At 40.1% G+C, this 25307-nt stretch overlaps 1 protein-coding gene across 1 annotated transcript in view; it reads right to left on the reverse strand.

Annotated features, from left to right (window-relative positions):
• AK5 (adenylate kinase 5) overlaps positions 1-25307 on the reverse strand; it is an 86079-nt gene that overhangs the window by 59272 nt on the left and 1500 nt on the right. The window contains exons 2-6 of the mRNA XM_028733054.2: positions 17642-17828; positions 13792-13959; positions 11723-11892; positions 11495-11608; positions 4-195 (exon numbers count right to left, since the gene is read on the reverse strand). Coding sequence (XP_028588887.2) covers positions 4-195; positions 11495-11608; positions 11723-11892; positions 13792-13959; positions 17642-17828 — 831 coding nt within the window. The remainder of the gene's footprint in view (positions 1-3; positions 196-11494; positions 11609-11722; positions 11893-13791; positions 13960-17641; positions 17829-25307) is intronic.

Here is a 25307-nt window from a genome sequence, read left to right on the forward strand (position 1 = left end):
TACAGTCATGATCAGCCCCCTTTCCTGGAAATATTTGACCAATGGAACTGTGTTCTGCTTGAAATTCGTTAGGCGTCTCTGCGTAGCTTTGAGGTTATCATCGGGTCTCCCCTGCTGCTCGGCACGCTTCATTAACCGCTCTTTCAGCCGCTGATTTGAACAGGACAAAAACACCACCAAATCTGGGGTGCAGATCTGTGGAGATAATATGCCAAATGAATTAAATATTAAAATTAGCAGACTGGTTCACATTAGCTTCTGGAGAGTCATTGTTTCATTTCTGTGAGGGAAGGACAACAAGAACTGAGCATGTCTAAGAACTAGTTGTGAACCCTGAAAACCTCAGTATTTTCTCACGTGAAAGTATGCTGTTGCTGTCTGCTACTTATAACATTCTTAACTGGAGTCATTCCCCTCAGCAATTCCAAGTATTTAGGTAGTGATGTGAGAGCTGGACCATAAAGAAGGCTGATCACCGAAGAATTGATGCTTTTGAATTTTGGTGCTGGAGGAGACTCTTGAGAGTCCCATGGACTGCAAGAAGATCAAACCTCTCCATTCTTAAGGAAATCAGCCCTGAGTGCTCACTGGAAGGACAGATGCTGAAGCTGAGGCTCCAGTACTTTGGCCACCTCATGAGAAGAGAAGACTCCCTGGAAAAGACCCTGGTGTTGGGAAAGATGGAGGGCACAAGGAGAAGGGGATGACAGAGGACGAGATGGTTGGACAGTGTTCTCGAAGCTACCAACATGAGTTTGACCAAACTGCGGGAGGCAGTGGAAGACAGGAGTGCCTGGCATGCTCTGGTCCATGGGGTCACGAAGAGTCGGACACGACTAAATGAGTAAACAACAACAACAAAAATTAGTACTGTAGGATATACAGTGGGAGCAAGCAGACAGAAGAGTGTCTTTTTCTCTCTCTGCCCCACACCCATAGTGTACTGCTATAACAGGGCAGAAAATTCCAGATCTGTAACTTCTTTATATATATAAAAAGAAGTTAATTTTCTAAATCAATTTCTTTCTTTTTTCAATTTAAGAGGCTTTTTTCTCATGCAAATTCAGTGCCAGCTGGTAAGGAAACCATAGGACATTATACCACTTGTTGCCTATGCGCACACAAATTAATATTCACCGTGACCAGCACCCAAGGAAGAGGTAGATCGGAACACTCATAAAGCTTCAGAAATGTGATCTTGTCACTTAAATGAAAAGGCATCCATCACCGACTATGACACTCCTGTTCTCAATAATAAAGTTTCTTCATAATAACACATAGCTGACATAAACAACCCTAATTTAACTGTTATTCTTTTACCAGCATAATTGTTGTGTTAAAGTCTTAAGACAGATATTTACTTTTCACTGTCTATGGTGGGAGTAATTATTTTCTTTGAAACTATTAATATGGCAGCTGTCACACATAATTTGCCTGACGGTTAAAGTGTACATGGCAGGGGACAGGACAACCTAGTTAACTACATAATTAAAACATCCTGAACTGTCCTCCTCCCCCAATTTAGTTCACATTGTTTAATTGGGAAGATGAGGATATGGCACAGAGGATGTCCTATGGAGAGCAACGTCAATGTTATTAGGATTTGGAAAGGAAGTGTTTAAAAAGGGGGTGGATTGCTGGCATAAGTTACTTAATATTACAAAGGGGAACACATTCAGAATTGACGTGTACAATTAACTCAATAGAAGTCTGTATCACATTTACACTGCCTCCTTGTGCAGCCTTATTCCCTGTCTATAGCTTATATATATCAGCCTGCATAAATTTATACAGCTTGGTGTGTGTGTGTGTGTATACATATACACATTCATTCCCTCTATTTTATGTTTGTAACAGAATGTCTGGAGGCATGAAACAACCCAAACTCTTATACTGTATATATTTTTTGAAACATTTTTTGTACTTCTGCAGATCTTGGGGAATTTACTGATACCTTCCTCTTGTGGAATGGATGGGAATGTTTTGGCTACATAAGTAGCACCTGAAAACAGGAAACAGAAGTTTGACCAGAAACTTATAGAAGTTTATAAATATTGTTGGTTTCTTCAGGCTTGATTCCAAATGCTGGTTTTGACCTACAGAGTCTCATGCAGTTCAGGACCCCAATATCTCAAGGACCACTTCTCTCCACATGAACCAACCTGGACCCAATGTTCTTCATCTTCACCTTCTCTGGGGAGGTACGGAGGGTGGCTCCACTAGAAGAGGACTTCTAGGTTGTGACTTCCCAGTTTTGGAATACCATCCCCAGGGAGGTGTGCCTGGCATGAACAGTATGTTTTTAGCTGCCAGGTTAAAATATTTGTATCTACCCAGGCCTATGGAGTTTAATTATCTGCATATTTTTAGTGGAGTGGGGTTGAACTAGATTTGCTGTGCACAGTAGTGTGAGCATTTTAGGTTGTTCTTATTCTTGTTTTATATCTATTTTTAATCTTTGCTTTTGTAAGTTGCTTTGAGTTCATTTTTAAAGCAACAAATAAAAATATTTATAGATAAATAAAATAAATAAAATCTATCCTACTGTTTCTTATGAAATACTCCATTTTGATTAATTTTTCCTAAAACCAACTTTAATCCAAATTGAGATAAAGAATGACCTTGCTGTGTTTTAAGCCAGTAATGTGTACACAGCCCTAATTAGACATAACAAAGCACTTCAAAAAATGGGCATCCTGCAGTTTCAGATTAATTAACAGTATGTGTGGGTTCCTATCATTATATACCAGGAACAGTAACAGCACAGAAGCCAACACAAAACCAATACAGAAGGGAATCGAAGGAGTTAGTAAACAAGCCTTTAGTAAACATCTTTGATCCTAAGATTCGATCCAGAAAGGGCCCCTCTGGACATGTGTGTTTTCGTGGATGCATTCTGCAACTTGTCACTGATGTACTAATAGTGCATTAGTAGTGGGTGGATCAGGACCATCCACACATCAAGCCACTTTGTTAGATATTTCAAAAGAAAGGGGAGGCTCTGAGAATGAAAATAGATTTTAAATATGGAAGGTCAAAAGGCTTGGTTAGGTTATCTTCTTGGCTGCAGGGCCAGCTGCGGGGCCAGTAACTCAAGAAAAAGCTGGCCTAGAATGGCCGCTCACTGCTTCCACAGGGGTGGGGTGATGGTTGCGGCCCCTCGTGCTCTGCCTTCATCCTCGGCAGCCAGAACATGTTCACACCCAGCAGGATTGAGGGGCATTCTTCCCGCCAAAGAGGGCAGCTTCAAACGGTCCAATAAGAGGTCACGATCAGAAGGAGTGCTACAATGTTTTATTGTGCTTTTAATTCTGTTGGGAGCCGCCCAGAATAGCTGGGGAAACCCAGCCAGATGGGTGGGGTATAAATATATTATTATTAATAATAATAATAATAATTATTTATTATTATTGTTATTATTATTATTGTTGTTATTATTATTATTATTATTATTATTATTATTATTATTGAATGGCCAAACATTGTGACAACACAATATGAGATGCCTGCCCAAGAAGTTTCTCATCTGTGTCCATTACAGGAGAACAGGTCACACAGCCATTGTTACAGCCTTATTTATGTGTGGTAGGTCTGACAGAACTCCTATTTACTCTCCCATCCAGATCGCTCCCACCACTGGTTTGGGAATCAGTGTACACAAAACGTTAGCCACACTCCATATCTATCCTGTTGTTTCTTAAGAAATAATGGGTTTTGATGCCCCTTTCCCCAAACCAGTTTTGATCCAAACTGAGAAAAAGGAACAACCTAGCTGCATTTTATGCTGGTAATGGATACACAGCCTTATTCTGGTTACAATAATGTAATGCGCAGCTTTCCAAATCATGTGTGTCTCCATGAATTATACCTGCAAAGTGTTAATTCTGTTCCAAATGATGCAGAAATGTGTATTTTGAGATAGCTAACATTTGATTTTCATTCACAGGCTTGAGCTGGAGAGTCTTAAATCCTATGAAAAGGTGATTCAATTACTATAATATAAAGCTGGTAACTCCCAAAATAAATATAACCTATGTTACAGAGCATCATAAAACTTGGGATTCTTTGACACATTTTCACTTCCTTCAGTTGTGAAAGGAACAATAATTCCCTAGGGAGCTGAGCAAGAAAGTTGTCACGGCTCATGATTCATCCAAATCCATTAATGTTTGTTAAGCACTTTCAGGGTATCATCGATTCATTCCCTATTGAATATAAAGTATTCATGGGATGTTAAGAAGAACTGTTTTAATCTGATTTGACTGCTTTTTGTAACCCTTTCCCCCTTCAATCATGTCCTTTGTTCTCAGTTTAGCAGGCAAAATCAATGGGAATTCTTAATAATTTTTGTACAGCAGGCCTAAAGCTTACTTTGATAATGCATACAGGAAAACCTCTGAGAACAGTACGGTGAATAAACAGCAGGGCGTTGCATTCTTGAGTAGAAACCATCAAGACAAAACTTGCTATGTATTTATTTTTCTGTGACACAGACTGGTAGATGAATAGGAACAAATAGGAAATAAGACACTTAAGGTGTTTTCAGAACCTGTATAAAACTGAAGTTTGGTGCACACAGGAATTACTAGAAAAATCAGAATATGCTAAACAGTGCTAATATTCTCTGGAGAAGGGGCAGGCTGCATAGACTGCAGCAAAAGGGGTAGGGTTGTTGTTGTTTTTAACATAGATTTTGCCTCCTCCCCTGTGCCCCCAATCCAGATCCTCCACCACCCCACACCTGCACTTTGCATTGGGGGGAAAGCTTCCAATTGTCCCCCAGTGAATTGTAGGTGTGGGGCCCCAATCAAGCTTGGAGCCACTTCAAGTTGCAAGTGTTAATTCCCCTATCCTTATTTAGGTCAGCCCCACTGCACTGGCAAGTTTTGAAAACAATGGCCTGCACTCAAGGTAAACTATCCTGCTCTGGTTCTGTGAAGGCACCCATGGGGCAAAGCAGGGTGTTGTTCACAGCACTACTAATGACTTGCTATACGGCTTCTATGCTCTGCCCCTTTTAAAGAACTGGAAATTCTTAAAGGGCCAACCAATGCTCTGGCACTTCTGTGCCCCATGGCCCTTTGCATTGTTGGACTAGAGTTGCAGTTCCTGGGGCTCAGAACAATGCATCCAAGACAGCCTTGGCTCTGGTTCAATGAGTCTCAGACCTGCCAGCCTCAGGTTCAGTGGACCCCTGATCGCCAGCAACAGGCTCAGATGAGGAAATTCATTCCAGTCCCCAATATGGTGTCCTGGTCACTCCAGAGTCTTGACACAAGCAACATTATTAATATAGTTTGGGTTCAAACTATTTGTAAGCTGGAATTGTTTTAGTGACTTGGCTGCTTCTCAAGTAACCTATGCACATTAAGAAAAAAAATCTGCATAGGAAGGAAGTAGTGATAAGGTCAGCCACGTTTCCTGAATCTGTATATAGATAGGCTGCTAGCTATCTGGAGTAGGAGTTTATAGATACATTTTGTATTCCACTCTTGCTTTATAACTGCAATTTGCACTTCATACTTTTTATTTATTTTACAAATAACATGCATTAGTGTGAGGTGCCCTGGGGATAGTTATGTTGACAAACAGCACAGCAAACAATAAGAAAATCATTGTAACAATAAAATACTACAAAAGGTCAAAAGAAGTAAAATAGCAGATAAAACTAGCAGCAATAAATGGACTTCCAAATAACAATTAAAAGGCCCGGCATTTTTGTATCTGAAAAAGATGTTCAGATTGATAATTTTGCTGCTTATTTGACAGGGTAGTCCTTATTTTTCACAGGACCATACAGCTGGGTTGGGGAAGCTGTGACTGTTGTAGCCAAACTTCCAAAAGCCCAGCTACCTTGGTCAGTTCTGGTCAGGGATGATGTAAATTGTAATCCAGCAAAATCTGGAGGGCCACAGGTTGCCCATCAATGCTGCATGTCATGTAGTCTGCTATATTGCTGCAAGGCAGGGTGCTGCATTCACCATCCCACCACAGATTAACCCACTGTGGTACAGGACCAAATATATGCATGCTGCAGAAAGGCACCTGCAGAGATGCTGCTCCAAAATGACTCTTTGCCATCAAGCTAAAATGGAACTGAATTAAGGCTCCTTCTTTTAGATGCCACAACTGCAAATTCTTTTTAAAAAGAAAGGCTATGCTTGCAATGCCCACATGGTAGCTTCACATTTACACAAAAATGAATGGCACAAAACATTTTCCATACATAGCCCTATAGATGTATCACCCGTACATTATTCTCAGATCACAGTACATCCATAGTGAATTGCTGTGCCCCACCTTCAGAGATGTATGTCCTTGAAGTCCTCACTATGCCTTAGCTAGCATAAATAAAAGAAAGCACACTTTGTGTTTGGCAAAAGGTGGAACTCCATTTCTTTCTAAGGCGTTTTCTGTTTTACCTCTGCATTTGAGATATCATTGCCCTTTCTGGGAAGGAGATTGCTTACAAAGAAGAAATTATAATGACTACCATGCTGTAGTAAATTTCCTTAGGCAAGTATAAAGGATCATTTATATTCCTATTCTGCATGTAACAGTGACATTAATGGAGTCACTGCAAAAATTAGAATCTATTTTGTATTCACACAGCACAGGTTACCATTCAATGCACCACTGAATCACTTTTCCCTCCATATATATATAAAGCCCTTCTTAGTCACTGTTTCGTTTTAAAATAAGCTTAATGTCTTCAGTATTTCAAACTGGTGACATTTTCCTTTGGTGAATCAAATGACAATCCAAAGAATGAACAGCTAAAACAATGAAAGGGATAACTATAGCTGTTGGAGCTTCTACATGTTTACAATATGATCCACAGTGGGAGACTTGCTAAATGAGGCATAGGCAAACTTGGCCCTCCAGATGTTTTGGGACTACAACTCCCATCATCCCTGACTGCTGGTCCTGTTAACTAGGAATGATGGGAGTTGTAGTCCCAAAACATCTGGAGAGCCGGATTTGTCTATGCTTGTGCTAAACCTTGAGCCTTGAGCATGGTTGGAAGAATTCAGAAGTGTTTGCTTCAGTTTTTGATTAATCAAAATTTAGTCCTGCACCCAAAGCAGGATAAACTGTGGATAGTCTTAGCCATGCTTTAAACAAGCCAACTTCAAACCATGGTTCTGTCTTCCTTCAATAAACCTTAGTTAAGATGAACCACTACTTAGTGTTTTAGACATAGTGCTAAACTATGCTTAATAAAACATGGAGACAGAAGCTTCCAAGCTCCTCCTAATTGCTTATTGTAGTGATACTTAGCAATTATGTAAGTTATATGTTCTATGTGCAACCAATTACTTCTAATTAGTTAAACTTTAAAACTCCCACTGGTTTCAAAGCTGGATGAGGAATTTAGAAACAGGTGGATAGCCCACAGCCCTTAATGTAAGCAACTCAGAGAATCTTCATTATAAGCCACCAAGAGAATTACTGGGTGGTATATAAATGTCATTAATGCATAATAAATACATTTTAACGAAACTACTCCTACTCAGGAAACTACTACTACTCCTATTCAGACCAGAAAAATAATATCCACTAATAAAATGTGGGGGAATAAAATGACAATCCATCCTCAAAGTGGACATTCTGGTTTATCTTACAAACAAACTGGATCAGTTCATCTTTGCATATACATCGCTGGATTTGATTACTCTGCACTTGTTAACTGTGAGCTGAATATGTTAATATTTCCACTGAAAATGATTAATGGAGATGGTGTGAGATCATATGAAAGGTCATGGAAGAGAAGGCAACCAATGACTACTAGTCATGATGGCTACATGTTGTCTCAAATATCAGAGGCAATATGCCTGTGAATACCAGTTGTTGGGGATCATTAGTGGTGGAGCGCTACTACACTCATGCCCTGATTGTGAGGGTCCCACAGATATTTGGTTGGCCAGTTTGGGAACAAAGTGTTGGACCTGATGGCCACTGGTCTGATCCAGGACAACTCTTACGTTCAAATCTAGGATGCTTGATCTATGTTAGATCTTTCCTGCCTGGAAGTCAAGACTTGATACTGCAGTCATCAACTGATAAATCAGTTGATATGAATTTGTGAATCCATCCAGACATGGAATATTAAATTCTCTGATTAGCTGCCAACAGGGAAGAGAGAGGCTGATAGCTGTCTTGAATAAATATAAGAAGCCATGACTTCCCCTCTAGTTTGCCTACATAACTGGTATTCATTTTATTGTAAATACAGAGTCTTGCCCCAACAGGATATATGGCATGGGGAAAACTCTGCTCATTCCCACTCATGCAGACATATGCCCTAGTCAATGATCCCCTGCATGTGTGGGGTTGTGGTAAAAACTGCCTACTAAGGTTTCCTTGTTCACTACAGTGAATAGAGCAGTCTACATGCATTAAATAATATAAGCTTGCAGCTGTCTTATGTCATTGAGGTGAACAGGGAAAGTTGCTGATATAGAAACTCCATTTGTTCATAGAAGTGGGAAGGTAATAAAAATGATGTGAGATGATATGTTAGAGTGGTCAAAGCAGCTTGCCTCTCCTCAGGGAGCTGAACTAGGAGATTGGAGTATGCTCTGGCTTGTGGTTTTGTCAATATTTTCTATTACAGTGTTGCCTAGAAAACTGGGCAACAGATTGTTTATTTCTCCTTATTAGCCCTAAAATTTATCATTTTATAAGTAACTGCTGCTGTTTGGTTTACAATAGGCCCTCTGTCCTTTGCACTCACATTTATATAAGATAACTATAGCAGCAGTAAATAAATTCAAGCCCATTATGATATACAGACTTTTACACTCGTTCCAATGGATGAATGTAACGCAGGAATGGGGGGGGGGGGGAATGGAGTAAGAACATTTGAAGAAAAGTGCTATTAAACTATAGTCAGCCCACATCCGCTTGAGAATGCTTGGCTGACATTGAAGGGGGCCTCACTGGAGCAGAGGATGGTATTTAATATGCTAGTCTTGCAGGTGATTCACTGACTTTCAGCTTGGATGACAGGTAAATGTTAAGCCAGACCTCTTTCTCAGCATTTTCCAACATGCATTTCGAATTTAAAAAGCTTCCTAATATTTACTAACTCTCTGAAATGTGTTATGCTGGAGAAGTAAGTGTTTGTTTACCTAATGCTTTTGAAGAAAGGGCAAATCAAAATTCAGTATTTGAGAAATTATATGTTAATCAAAACTGTTCCAAGAATCCAAAGGTCTTTTTCAATTAACTAGCTGCTTAGGTGCTCTATAGATATTACAGAAGCATTGTGTGTCACATAATAACATACATGGGGAACATAAAATGCTTTACCGGTATTTTGCTTTCTGCTGCCTGTTTAGATCTATGATATTTATTTTTATGATGCCAGCCTATTTCTGTTTCAGTTTATTAAGATTCATGTTTACTGTTTATTTGTGCACCATTTATCCATGGCACTACCATTAATAAAATAAAAACAGCACTTATTTATATTTGTTTTAATGCTTTACAGATTTTATATTTGTATTTAGGTATGATTATTCAATGTAAGTTTGTTTTTAATTGACTTATAGCTTACAAGAGTAAGGTTGATTGCATAGGTGCCTTTCAAAAAAGTCATGTCTGACTGGGATCTGTGAACATGAGGAAGCTGAGGGGAGGTGTCTCAGTCTGAGTGACAAATTACTGAGACAAACAGCTAAGCAGATAGATGAGTTAAGCACATCCTCAACTTTAGCAAAAGGGCAAGGAGACCAAAACACGCAACCTCCTCACCAATGATTTTCATAACTTAACTTTCAAACAAAGCAATCCTCGAAAACAAATATACAGTAATCCAAATACCTTCTTCCAGCGCTTTTATATAGATGTTAAATAGAATAAAGTATAAGATGGAACCTTGTGGAGCACCATACATTGAAAAACCAATACTGTATGTTCAACATAAATAATCAAGCACCACATCTGAGGCCTTCCGGGAAGTTAGCAGAGTCTCTGGTCACCCTAATCCCACCCAGCATGGCAACCATCAAGCACAAAAGTGATGGGCCTTACACCTTCTATGATTTTGTCAACATCTTTAGGACTTCACAAAGTAAAAGCTATTGATAACAGCCGACAAGCAGCTTTGAAAGGTACGTTCAACATGAAATCCAGTTCAAAACAGACACAATCACTTGTTTCACCAAAGTGCTTTGCAAATTCATCACAGTGGGCCACTGAAAGATCTTCCACTTTAATACAAGGAGCAAAGTGTAGAATGCCCATTGCCACTCAGAACAGGTCTGCTAACCAATTCTGCATGGACACAATGGTGCCAAAGCACCATTGCTGCTATGGTGTGGTTCATAAGATGAGTTCTAATCTATGTTCCATCTGACTCATCACAAGTATTCCTGCACTGTTGGTCTAGCCATCATAAGGAGGAGAGGGTGCTCTGGAGCAATTGTATTTTCTCATTCCAGAGGTTAGTCAGAATTTGGTAAAACTCCCAGACAATGCACTTTTGAAATGTAACCTTTGCTTGTGTCTTTAACCAAACGTCATATTGGTTGTTTCCGTATCTGGCAATGTGAAATCAATTCAAAACACAGGATTTTCATCACTTGGCTTGCTTTCATATAAATTAATGAAGCATCCTACTAAACAACTGTATTTCTCAAAATGTATTTTGGGGTAGCTTTTGGTCAAGAATATGAAATGTCAGAATTGAATCCCGATGAGCTCAAAATAAGGACAAACTCTGAAGAATCTGTTCTACACATGAATTAGTCATTTTCCCTGCAAAAGCAGCTTGTACAAAGATGTTCTCTAGTCAATATGTCCTGCAGTACAAATCACTTTCAATAACTATTAATCGGCATCTTAAGTGATAAGACAAGCAAGTTTCACAAGACATCTTTTTCAAGCACAATAAAAATTTAATAGCAAAGTAAACTGAGTTAAAGCAAAATTTGAGATCACACAAAAAGCTAATTCAATAAAAGGTGTACTATTACCTAACACGTTTGTCTTACAAAAGCTATTGTATGAATGCTGTATTCTAGTTCAGAAGCCCATAATAACCTTGAGGCTGCCTCTCTGTGTGAAAAAAATATGCTGATGAAATTGTGCTCTTCCTAATGAGCACTGAAAATGTGCCATTAAGGAATAACCTTTTCTCTTTGCTTTTAAAATCAGGAATGTATGAAAAATACGATTTGTTAAATAGGATATTTTTCTTCCCTTTGGAGCCATTTAATTATATAGGAAAGAAAGTGCTGTCATTGTTCGATACATGACAGAATTCTGGTTGTTTTGAAGAGCATGGGATCATGATACCCCAAAATGTACGTCAAGAAAACAACCTTTGATCTGCATATAATCAAGCATTTACAAAGAATTTGGGGCAATGCCTACTGATCTGAAAAGAGTAATATTTAGTCTTTCTGGCATTCAGCTTCTTAACAAAAAGAGCTTATCATATTTTTCTTTAAACTTGTTAAGTTGTCTTGAATAACAAATATCTTACTTGGTCCTCAAAGGAAAGAGCCTGAGCAACATCTCTTGGAAATCCATCAATAACAATACCCTCTTCATCAGGAATCTGCATTAATCTCTGCTTTATCTCAGTGATGGTTGTTTCCTTGCAGTGTGAAAAACAAGCACAAGAAGGTTTATTAGTTTGTTAATAGTATATATTAAGAATGCATACAAAAATCTTGCCACAGCAAGTAATGTGCCATTGCCATGTTTATACCTGTGGGGCTAACTCTCCAGTGGTAATTATCTTGGCAATCAGGCTCCACTTTCGATTACTACTTGTGTTGTGGATCTTCTTTCTTAACAATTCACCAACAGATATGTACTCAAATCCATAGCGTTCAGCTATTTTCAGACTCTGGGTTCCCTTTCCACTTCCCGGGCCACCTATTATTTATAAGAAAAAAGGCAATTATATTTTCTCAGATTCATTACGAACTACCCACCACCTGTGCCAGTCTGCCAAAATCTTTCCCAAAGATGTGGAATGTAACATTCTCCAAATTGCTAACTAGCTGCACACTAGATTTCTCAGACTGCGGTCCAATGGAACCCTGGAGTGCCACAATGCAGCCCAAGGGGTTCCACAGAGAAAAAACTTGTTAAGTGTGGGAAAGTGCACGAAATGTGTGGTTTCAATTGAACCGCAGCCATGGGAATTAAATGCACTACCCAAGCAATAGTCATGGGAATCCCTTTCTTTCTTTCCCTGACTGCTATAACCAAGGGTTAAATCAGAAGCTACTAGGGAGGGTGGCATTTCCTGACATTGCACATCACCTGCAGATAGGGAGAAGGGTGAGACAGAGGGGAGCATTGTACAGGTGTGGCAGTGGAGCCAATCCAATGCATCTGCCCCCTCATCCCTCCCAGTCTCAGCATCTGGTGGAGACACTTGACACTGGAAAGTCAGGTAAGCAAAGCCACTCTACACTGCTATTAAGTTAAATGTGTTGTTCAAGCACCTGTCATGGGGATCCCTCATCCTCCTCTTAGCAACTAACACTGAGCTGCAGCCTCGGGAAAGGGTTAAATATGCTGCTCTTTTAACACTTAAAGCAGAGGTTTTCAACCTTTTTGAGTCCACGGCTCCCTTGACCAACTGCATTCTTTCTGTGACACCCCTGTGGGGCTCAGGAGCCCAGTTATGTCACCTCTTTCCGGCACAGCTGGCAGCATCTCACCCTTTTTTGAACACCTTGTAAAGTGTTCCCTTAGCCTGCTCTCCTATCCCTCTCCTTGGGAGTCCTCCGGGCAGCCGCTGCTGCCACCTCTGGTATCTGAGCTGCACCCCCTTGCCCCAAAGAGAGGTGCCTCCTCACACTGCCCCATGGGGGGCTGGGAAGCTCCCCCTGGCCAGCACCAGAGGCCCCCATTCACCTGGGGACCTTTTAGTCGGGCTGCTGCAACAAACAGCTGTGGATGCCTTTGGGAGGCAGAGATGCAAGAGGGCATCCGATGAGGAAGGGAAGGAAAGAGGGACAGAGGCCAGTGTTGCCTGCAGCACCTCTATCATTCAAGGCACCCAAGGGTGCCACGGCACACTGGTTGAAAACCACTGAGCTAAGGAGAGCTAAGAACTCTTTCTGATGAAAACAGAACCCTTAAGAATGGCAATCAAAACAAAGGCTTCTCCCATCAGTGGAGACCAGGAAAAATTTTCTTGTCAATGTCGCTGCTTTTCAAAGTTGCCAGTCCAGCTGTGTCTCCCTTGCTTGCTCTCCAGTTAGGCCACTTGCTCCCTTCTCTTTTCAAAGGGAAAGGTTTAAAATTGGTGAAACCTTGCGGAGGGAGGGATGGCACACTGTCCCCCATATTTGGTGAAGGGTTTTCCCAGTTGCAGCCTTGTCCCCTACCAAATAAAAGTGAAACAGCCCATTCTGTATGGAACATGAGAAAGAGGCGTGCTATTAGGAAGCACATAGGGTGTAACAATCCCTGGTATCCCAAAGGTTTGGATATGAAGTCTGATAGTTTCTCCTATTTATAGGCTTTTTGGTTATTCTGGAGACGCTGGAGGCACTGCCACTTCTGCCTATTGCATCTGGCAGTCCCTGGCACTAATAACAAAACACTTCGACATTTGGGCAACTTGCTGAATATGGTTTTCCAAACAATTCTTTGTTTATGCCGGTCAATCAATTTGCCTACATCACTTAACCCTCATCCTCCAAAATTACCCTATGAATTGATACCCATTTCGAGCAGTTAATACATTGGCTAAACAGGTTTTTTAAAAAGCCACACTTAATCCAAGAAAACTATTCGTTCTCCTTGCCTTCTTACCTATGACAAGGATGATCTTAGGCCGAGATCTTGCAGGATCAAATACCTCATATTCTTCAATAAGTTCGGCTGTTTCTGAGAGATCCGTGTCACTCTCTATGGAAAACTGGTGGATTGGAGGAAGTCGCTCATACCGCCGGTAAGGAAAGTTGGGATTGTCTGGGAGCACTTCATAATAGTAAAAAGAAAGAAAGAAAAGAAAAAGGAAATATGAAAACCAGAACTCTTCTTACATTTACCAATAATGAAGATCAGGAATATTTTAACAACACAACTGTTGGCATGAAATTCTGGCTGCCTAAAAAATAATTAAAAATAATAATGAGGGGCTTCTTATTTTTATACAGTCAGGTAATGTTTTCAATCCATCTGTACAGTGGTACCTCGGGTTACATACGCTTCAGGTTACAGACTCCGCTAACCCAGAAATAGTGCTTCAGGTTAAGAACTTTGCTTCAGGATGAGAACAGAAATCGTGCTCCGGCGGTGCAGCAGCAGCAGGAGGCCCCATTCGCTAAAGTGGTGCTTCAGGTTAAGAACAGTTTCAGGTTAAGTACGGGCCTCCGGAACCAATTAAGTACTTAACCTGAGGTATCACTGTAGTGGAATGCAGTAATGTATGCAGTGGCAGCAAAGGCACTGGCTGCTCTAACATCTCACAGGCAGGCACGGCATGTCATTCAAGCTGTTAGAAAAGTAAATTGTCCCTTTAAGAAAACTTTGGGTGGGATTCAACTAATTTTTTAATCAGAGCCAGTGAAATTAATGGACGTGATTAAGTTAGGTCCGCCGACGCCAACAGGGCTACTCTGAGTAAAATACCACTTTTTACGTTTTCCTCACAGAACCAGTTCCAGCTGGTTGCGGCTGGAATATAAAAATGCCTCACGGCAAACCGTTACGTTGTAGTACTTGAAACAATTATCAGTTTAATTTTTTAAAAAAACCTGCTTCCCAGCAAATCAAACCATGAAACAGAACATTCCTCTTGGAAGCTACTCTAGGCCAATCTGCCGCAACAGTAGAAAGAGAAACAAGGCAGGCTTCCTGGCCTAGGGAAAAGAAGTGTAAAATAACATGGGCCTAGCAAAACAGGTGTCAGAAGAATAAGCAGCCAGCAGGCCAAAAGAAGCCGATGGAGGCAGGCAGTTCCAGGAGGTGGTTTTGAGAAGCCATCGGACAAGAGGCCCCGAGTGGGCCACAGTCTTCCTCGCTGCTGCCATTGCGGCCTATTGGCTCAGCCTCTCGCTTAGGCCCCAATTCACAGAGAGTGTGCAAGATGAGCAGAGAGTCTTGCTCCTTTTCCTTGTTGTAGCTTTCTTGCTTAGAGGAGGTATATAGACACGCAGAGGCTGCAAAGGGGCCACAGAAGCTGGCCTGGGGAGGCCAGACATTGGCAGTGGGCTCCCTGCTGAGGTGTGGGCTTCAGGAGGGGCCCAAAGATGGCGACAAAGAAAGACAGGGAGGTAGCTTATACTGAGTCAGACCCCCCTGGTCCACTTAGCTCAGTGTCGTCCACACTGACAGCAGGATCTCCATGGCTTCAGTCTGAGCAAGGAAAATTTTCTTTGTTCCTGAGCAAAGAAAATTAGACTATGAGGAGAGGCCCTGAGAGATGAACAGAGGGAAAGGAGGAAGCCAGGAAAAGTGGAAGAAAGGCCATGTACACGCACGCCGTAAATTTAAAGCACATTGTAGAATGGTCAGAAAGATGAGCTACATATTGCCAGAGACTGAAGAACTGACAAATGCCACACAATGTGAAACAACTAGTCAAATATTTCGCTGCGGTCTTCCAATACCTGGTTTGCTGTGTTCTGCAAATCCAGCAGACAAATGGAGATTAAATGACAATCACAGATGGTTTATCAAAGCTAAGCAAACTGCCATGGCTTCCTAAGGAAATAGGGATAGAGTTCTCTCTAGGGATAAAACAAAGCTTCCATACTGAAGAGACAGTAAAGCAAATGAAGCTACAGGTTGCAATTTTTACTGGACATCACAAAGTTTAAAACTAAGCAACTCTGTGCTTGAAGTAAGCCCCTGAGAGTGAGTGGTTTCCTGCAAATTAATTCCCTGCTATTTTGAGCTTCCTAAATGGACTTCAAGCAACTGATACATTAAGGCAATACATTCTTCCAGTTATGTTTAGTAAATAAGATGCTGTCTATATGAAACTTTTAAAGATATGCCTTGCAAATTGGTCTACAGCAAGTAACAATTCATCTTGGGTAAGCAGCTTGCCAAATCCCATTATTTAAGCTGTTGAATCACATGTAGCATATATAGGCAGGTGGGCAGATTTAAAACCCATGCAGGCTGATAAATTTATTATAGTTACAGTTGTACCTTGGGTTAAGTACTTAATTCATTCCGGAGGTCTGTTCTTAACCTGAAACTGTTCTTAACCTGAAGTACCACTTTAGCTAATGGGGCCTCCTGCTGCTGCGCTGCTGCTGCACGATTTCTGTTCTCATAATGAAGCAAAGTTCTTAACCTGAAGCACTATTTCTGGGTTACAGAGTCTGTAACCTGAAGCATATGTAACCTGAAGGGTATGTAACCCGAGGTACCACTGTATTTTGTAAGTCTGATTTTAAATTCATGTTAAGACATCATACCAGAGTTGTTGTTTTAAGACATTATGTGTACATTTTAATCTAATTACTGCCTTTAACACATACAAGGCATGAAATGCCTTAATTGCTTAGGAAAAACTACAGCAAGAAATTGCATAGAATTCTAGTAGCTTTATAGGAACATTTACAACAGCAAAATAATTAGGTACTTTCCCTATGTATCCTTTGTGTATCGACATTGTATGTTATCCCAGTCTGATTTTTGGAATGGCTTAAAATCCAAGCTGATTTATACCCAGCTTTCTGGGTGTTCTAACTAATCCATATTAATTATAGCAGCAATGCCAATCAGGTTATTGTATATGATGACTAGGCACTGGGTATTTCTGAGAAAATACACTTGCTTGTATTTGTTTGTTATGTTTGGCACTAGTAAGGCTTTTCAGAGCATTCCAATTTCTGCATTTTTGCCCATCGTAAATAAGTTGTTCTTTATACAGCTTTAGCAAACTTTAGAAAGCACCACAGTTCCTCAGATTGGTCAATGCCAGTCAACTGAAGATAAGCAGATCATAAGTCTTTTCATTGCGAGGGAGTTGCTAAATAGGAAGAAAAATTATTTCCCTCCTCCAGCTGTAAAGACTGCTCCATTCAACTGGAATTCCAACAAACCTGGCATATTTTTCTACAGAAATCATGGGTCTCACTCACTTGCCCCCCATCCCCCACCCAGGTATTGCTGGTCTCCAGCTCTCATTAGCCCTAGCGAACATGGAACAATGGTAATGGATAATAGGAGTTGTAGTCCAGTAACATCTGGAAGCCACAGCTCACCACTCCTGCCTATTCATATGGCCCACTCTGTTTTACGGGGCTTAGTCCCAAATAAGTGAATAGAATTACAGCCTTATCTAATTAAAGATTATTCAGAATTATTATTATTATTATTATTAAGAATTATTCCGAATTTTGATTATTAGAATCAAAATTCAAATGAAGATGGATCCTTCTACAGCTGTTGATTGATTTATATTTGGTGTAGTTCCCATTTATGTAATGTGGCCACATATCACTAACAGAAGCCACAAGGCAGCAAATCATGACCACATCACAATTAATTAATGCGCTAATAAAGCATTAAACAAATGTTCAATGCGCCCACATCACTACCATCTTCAAATCATACAGTGAGTGGCTTACCCATTCTACTCAGCTTGTCACCTGAATCCAAGCTGAAACATAAAATTGATACAAAAATAAATAAATCTTACCATTCCTCAAAAAGGATCTTCTTGACTGGCTGCCATTCAGTGAAGGTAGTGTCCTTTTTTCTGGACTGACAAAAGTGTCCCATTTTACTTTTTCTGCTCCTCCCAGCTCCTTCACTTTTTGTAAACAACCTTCCAGGTATTCGACTGGATCATCGGGTTTGTAGCACATTAATCCATTCAGCAGACTCTGAAACATAATGCCCCAAAGTGATTTATAAGCCACTGAAGTTGAAAACATGATTGTAGTCTAACAATTAACTTCGTTACATACCAATCCCATTTTTTCCTGTTATTTCAGGTTTCCATTTTATGGCAAACTTAAGAAATTGCACAGGTTTAAACCTCCTAAAATTACAAATGTGACTTATGAAAGCATAACATTGCGGCACATGAAAACTTGATTAGCTGCTTTTTGCTTTTAGGAAAAGCATGAAATATGAACATTTTTCATTAAACAACGCTTCCAATGAACACATACCATTGTATACTTGCATGGTCACCTATACTCATAGGCCTTCTTAATCAACAAAGCTAAGCAAGTTAAATGCCACTGATTTAAATAGGACTGCCTTGGAAACAATCCAAACATACCAGTTGAATCAATTTGTAGATTAGGGTATTACAGGACCACTGCTAAGGTACAAAATTGCCAAATGAGTTGGTTTCCCCCATTTATTTATTTATTTCAACCAACTCAGTACAGCTGAACTCTTAAATCTATGCCCCAAAGCTTATGTGCAATATTTTGTTAGGTTCATAAAATTGCTGAAGCACAAAACAATAAAAATTCAGAAATCCCATTCCCTTTCCCCACCCAGATAGTAATACACATTGGTAATTTAGACATGTGGTATTATATACTGAAGCACTTGGTGATAGAATAGCAAATCATTTTCAAGACTTCTATATTGTTATGGAATAAGTTTCCCTGATTATTTTCCTACTTAGTAACACTTAGAAAAGAACCACTGAAATCAATGGGACTTTATTTTAAGAATAATTTTTTATTAACCGACCAATAACATCAAATCAAACCAAATTACATAAATTCCAAATTACATAGCCGAATTTTAAATTTTTGTTGGGGGTACCCATATTTCAAGTTCCGAAGGGGATCCAATCAACTTCTTGCTTCTTGCTGCTGTTTTAATGTCCACAAATCTAACCTTATGATGTTCACAGTACTATCCAGTCCTTTCTTATTGTTTTTCCACATCTCTTGTTGTTATTTTCATATCTTTTTCCTTTCTCTTTGTGACCTCTGATAGTCTCCACAAGCTGGTTAGAACAGTTTGTAATCCTCCGTGGATTTTTTTTTTTTATCCAGTAGCCATATCCAGACGTTTTCCATATAACATCACTTCCATACATCAAAACAGTCTTAGCGTCATTAATCTTCAGCAATCTGCCTCCTTTCTCAAAACCTCTGAGGAGATTCACCAGGAATGCAGTCTGAAAACAAGTCCGTTCCTCCTCCCGGCTATAAATCCTTTGGCAAGATGGCGATTCCGAATTAATTGCTGCGCCATTCCAAAAGCTCTTATTGCTTCTCGATCTCCATAAAGCATACTTTTGGTTAAAGTTTATCTCCATACAGACCTTAATCATCCTGCTTAGGTCAGTTCAACCAACGATTCTAATGAGGAGGGGTTCTTGTAAATCACATAGAAGGAAAGTAAAAAAGGTTCCCCCCCCCCATTCCGTCCCGTTGTCAACATACCCAGCCTTTGGTGTATCTTCATCGTAAAATATTCCTGTTTCTCCAACTCGTCGTCTTCTTTCGCAGAGGTCACTTAAATTAGCAGACTTCACTCCCTTTCTTCACTTGAAATATGTGCATTTGCTTCTTTTGTAATTAATTATTCCAAATTGCTGCAGCTAGTGCGCGATCAGAGACAGCGTCCAGGAGAGCCGAGGTCCACACGGGGGCATTCTGCCTAGTGCCCTCACCCCCTTCTTTCAAATTAGGGGGTGATTTATGGGCACAGCAGGCAAGGGCAGTGTTCCCCATTTCCTTGGGGCAACAAGGGAGGCTGCCTACTCCCATAACAGCCTCTTAATTACCCCGTGTGGGTTGGAGAGATGGCATTGTCAGCCATCTTCCAATGGGAAAATCAATGAGACTTTAGTCATGATAAATGTAATACCCATTAAGTTCAATAGGTTGAATTATGACTATATTTAGATTCAGCAGACATATTGGTAACTGATCACAATGACAACAAAAGCTGCTTAAAGGCATCATTATGGCTCTGCTCGATGCCTGGAAGAGTATTTTAAATAAATGGAAATTGTAGGATGTTTTCTATTTGTTTCACTTCATTTTTCACCCACCAATGACACAGTAAATTATACCCATTTTATAGAGCATCTGCTCCACATAACAGTAAATGCATTGTTTATTTATTTATTTTTAAACCCCACTGTTACTGAATGAATTCATGAATGTTGGTGAAGAATATCCTAGCAGGATGATTCTACTCATATAATTCTGTGAAATTCATGATTTGGGTATCAATACACATCACCTTCCTATGAATAAATACACAAATGTTCCCTAAAAAGCATGTAGTATTGTAGGCTACAGGCTATACCACTTTAAAAGGCAGCTGGCAATTTGTATTTGAAAAATCTGGCATATTAGATTCTTCCTCTAATACGGGGAATGCTGCATCATTTATGTTTGATGTTTTTAATGTTGTTTTCATGGATGCTTTTTTGCCGATTTTATTTTTGCTGATTGATATATTTTATGAAAATGTGGATTATAAATACTTTAATGAATAGGTTCATTATCTTCCCAATCGGGTAAATATTCCACATGCAGGGGCTTTCTGATTTGAGAGATAGTTCAATTACATGATTCCTTATTTGCATTCCAAAGCAATATGGTCGTGGTGGATAGTGCCAAAATCTTTTCTTGAATGTTTGAATGGTCTAAGTATGTTTAAAACTACAGGGTGTTCTTGAAATATAAACATCCCCGATGTGTACAGTAAACAGTGAGAAGTGATCAGTAAGCCCAGATTTATTTTGCTCAAGTCACCATGATGTAAAATAATTAAACTGTTGCGTATTACTGACATATTTTCACATAAGGCAATTTGTCCAATTGAACAGATGTGTAAACTCCTTGTAAATCACACTATTTGTCATAGTAAACAAAGACTCCATGGTAAATGTGTGTGCTCTGTAATTCCACACAGAGAAAAATGTGCAACTCCAGAAATATGTGACCTGAAGAACCTAATACATTTTTATGATGTGGCAACATCTGTTAAACAACCACTTTACATAACTGCTGTACTGTTACAGTTTTGTGAAGTAAAGATAAACTGCTGTAGCCTCAAAACTGAAGCTGGCAGGTTTCTTCATAGCACTGTAGCAGCCTTGGTCCGAAAAGCATGGTCAAAATTAAAGTGTTCAGGAACTCAGACCAGACCAAATTTCATAAAATCATATACCAACTTTACTAAAACAAAACCCTATGAGAAAACCTCTCTTGTAGAAATAATTACACTGATAAAGGTAAATAATTACACAGATAAAAATAGCTCAGAAGGTAAGAAGACAACAAACACTAACTTATCCAACTAATTAACAAACGCTTACACTTAAATCTCACTAGGCTGAGCAACAGAACAAGATGCTGTCAAAAGCCCAAATAGATGCGGACCTCGGTTTGGCTGGCTGCCAAGAGCTCCCACCAATCCAGGTTTATGGGAACTTAGACCACCCAATTACCTTGTGACACCGGCCTTGAAGCCTTATCGGAAGACAGCTGTATGTAAGCTCATTATTTCTGAGGTTCTAACCCATTCCCATAAACCAGTCTTAAAGGGGCGGTATCACAATAAGCCTCTTTGGAATAGTTCAAAAGAACAGTTTGCACTTTAAAGTTCAAAACGTCTTCTCATATGTACAAAGAATATATCTGTCCCATAAACACTGCATAAGATATAACTATGGTGTATCTTGTGTATAACAAATAAAGATCAGCCCAAGGCATGTGGTAGGCCACACTCTAAATCTGCTTGTCTGTAATGGGCAGAAAGTGCGTAATCTGGGATAGTAATGGCCACTTCCCTGGTATGGGGGTGGGCAGTGGTTGTGGGCCAGCAGTGCTGGGGCCCAAGCACCCCAGGAGCAACATCTGGCTGGGATCCAGCAGTTGGGAAATCTCTGGCCGGCTGCATGGTGTGACAGGAGATCCCGCCAGCCAGCAATTTGAATTCTGGCAAGGTGGGTCTCACCGTGGGTGGGACTGCAACATCAGTCCTTTTTCATGGTTGGGTTGGATCTACTCCAGCTGAGATTTAGGCTTTTAGCAGCTTTCCCCCACCACAGAGGTGAGGGCCTATTAGGATGGTCTGCCATCAGAACATTCTGGTCCAAAGGAGGTGCAGAATACACAGTGGCCTGCTGTGACTTGTTTGCAAAGCATTTTGAGGATAAAATTGTTTGCATCTGCCGGGACCTCAACTCTGGTTTTAAGCAGATGGATCTAAAAGGGATCCAAAGCATTCCTTAGCCCTGTTGTGTTGGATGAGTTTCAGTTAGTACAGCTAGACCAGGTGCTTGGTTTGGACAATGAGCTGTGCACCTTGCTTCTCATGACTGATAAAAATGGGGGATGAGTGGGGTCATATGGAGATCTGGGATGTACTGTCAGCAATATACTGATGACATGCAGCTCTATTTCTCCTTTACATTTGCAGGTGTGGTGGTGGGTGTGCTCTCCAACTACAGGAGCACGTGCAAATCCTGGGACTACTTCTGCATCCACTACTGTCATTCTGGGCACAAGTAGCCTAGATGGTGCAAATTGTCTTCCATCAGTTTTAGCTAGTGATTCAGCTGCAAGCCTATCTAGACAGGCTTAGCCTAACCTCTGTTGTCTACATGCTGGTAACTGAAGGGTGGCAACATGAGAACAGGCCTTTTCAGTGGTGGCTCCCCATTTGGCGAATGCATTCCCCAGGGAAGCACACCTGGTACTATCACTGTCTGTTTTAGACACCAGGCTGAAACATTTATGTTTACCCAGGCATTTGGTTGTTAATGTGGAGCGCATTGGCCTATCTGTAATGCTTGTAGTGGGGTGGGTAGGATTTGTCCCTGCTTAGAGATTTTTAAAATATTAAGTGGCTTACAAAAGCCTTTAAATAAATAAATAACATGGATGCATTACCTTTTTAAGATAGTCTCTCATTTATGACTTTTAAAATGTGGTTTTAATGCCTTTGATATTATTTGTAGCTTAATTTGCAGGTTCCTTTGAGACACATTTTGTGTGAAAGCCATCTAATAATAATAATAATCTGTATATTTGCCCCCCTTTCTCTCATATTCCCTTCTTGCTCCCCAGGGAGCCTACTTTTCCTTTTGCTGTCCTGCCTTCTGTCTGCCCAGAAGACAAACAGGTAATCAGTACAATTGTTTCCAGGTTGATGGTACTTGCAAGGGCTCTAGGGCACCCAATAATATGTTACCTACTGTGTTTTGCATCAGTTGCAACTTTGGGACCATTTTCAAGGGCAGCCCTGCATAAAACATATTACAATAGTCTAAACTACAAGTTACCTGTGTGTAGATAACTGCGGCACACTTGTTGACACTGAGTACAAGCAGTTTTAGCCACTGAGGTCACCTGGGCTTCAGGTAACAATGACGACCCCACAAGTACCCCCATACTATGCATCTGTTCCTCCAAGGGGAATGCCTGTCTAGAACAGCCTGTCCTACCAATTCCTGGTCTTGAGGCTGCCCCCACCCCCAAACAAAATTCATGTTTGGATTCAGTTTTAGTTTATTGACCCACATCCAGACCATGAGTGTCTGCAGACGTCAATTCACCACTTAGACTGTCTTTCTCAATTCAGATGGTATAGTGAGATGAGAGTTGCTTCAAATCTCCAGATGACAGCTGCCAGCAGAGAGAGATATTATATCCTGGGCAACAAATTCAAAACGTGGGGGCATGATGCTAATCAAAGGGAATTTTAAAAACTGAATTTTAAAAAAAAGTTTTAACTTGCGTCATTGATTAACATCCTCCTCCACTATGGAACCAGCTTGCATTAAAGCATATAAGAAGTTGGTATGTTGCAGAAAATAAAAGATAGACACAGGGATGGAGGGGAAAGAACACATACACATCCCAGCCAAAACTGTTTGATTGCTACAATGCAACTTGTCATATTATTATGTCAATTCTGTATAACAATTCATGCTAACTATTATGAACAAACCTGTACGCATTCTGCTGTTCAGTGTAAAAGTCAACATCCTGTCAATGTCCCTGTTTGTATTGGTTTTTAAAAGTTTCCAGCCCTTACAGCAGTGTGTGGAGGGGAATAGTCTCCCCATCCCTCCCCTCTTCCTCCCAGCACAACAGGATGCCAAAGGAAGAACATACCATTCTTGCCAAAGGTCTACGCTAATAGTTCCCTCCTCCTTCCATCCTTCTATTTATTTCTGCTTTCCCATTTCCCATCCCTACTTCCCTTCTCTCCCACCTAAGGCTCCCTCCCACCTAAGGCTCCTTCCACTCCTACCTGTATGAGATCAGATCTTGGGTTCCCCACCTGTGTCTTACAGCTTTGAAAACAGTAGAGAAAGTGTGGGGGAAGTGTAGTGAAACATCAGAAGCATAGGTGAATAGTAAGACAATTGAGCAAGATAACTATTGGGCAAGTCTGTAGAGCCTTACTTAGTTTCTCACTCTTCTCTATGACCAGAAGGGAGAACAAATAATGAGTGGATATTTGCAAAATAAGCAAATATATCAAAATGTCCTTCATTTGCATGAATTAATGTACATAGCAGAATCACCTTTTTAATTGCAGCAGAAACTATGTTGTCCTGGCACAAATTTAGTCCTTCTGTATCAAACATCAAAAGCTCCCATGTAATCCCACTGCCTCATGTTTATAACGCTTAAATGGGAGCAAGAGTGACCTATCATACTGATTTTTTTTGTGACAACAAGCAAGAATATAGATTGTAAGGCATTTAGATATTAGATATGTTGTATAATGATTAATAACATAACAATAGCATAGCAATATCATAGGCACCTTGAAACGATTAGGGTGTTAGCTTGACTATCATACACACTTTCCATTGAATTCAATGGAGCTACTTTCTGAGTAGACATGTATAGGACTGCACTCCCCAAAATTATTCTATCAATAATTTTACTATTTATAATCTATAACTGAATACACAAAAATAGTGTTTGTATAAAAAAATTATTACAGTTTTCTAAACTTCTCTGTGTGTAGCATTTGTGATTTACTGTTATGTTCAGATACTACAAGTGGGTTAATTATAATTAACCCATTTAATCATTTAAATAACTCACAAATTCATCTTAGGTATTTTCAGTCATTTGCTGAAAAGAAAGAAATATTTCTTAGAGAATCCCCTAAAGTAAGAATTCCATGAGACAAATGAAAACACCAGCAGAGGGAAGGGAGAATTTATGTTATGGTTAAAAATTCTCATTAAACAGATTTGACGCAATGACAATGAAAATACTCTTTGGAATGGAGACTGGGACCCTAAGTGTGCCAAAATGTTCAGATGAACATGCTTGAGACCAAATCCCTTTAGGTCTCAAGCAGCACAAGCAACTGACTTTGTATTTTCACTTTAGCTACCC

Source organism: Podarcis muralis, chromosome 5 (genome assembly GCF_964188315.1).
Source record: "Podarcis muralis chromosome 5, rPodMur119.hap1.1, whole genome shotgun sequence".
NCBI classification, from domain to species: Eukaryota; Metazoa; Chordata; class Lepidosauria; order Squamata; family Lacertidae; genus Podarcis; species Podarcis muralis.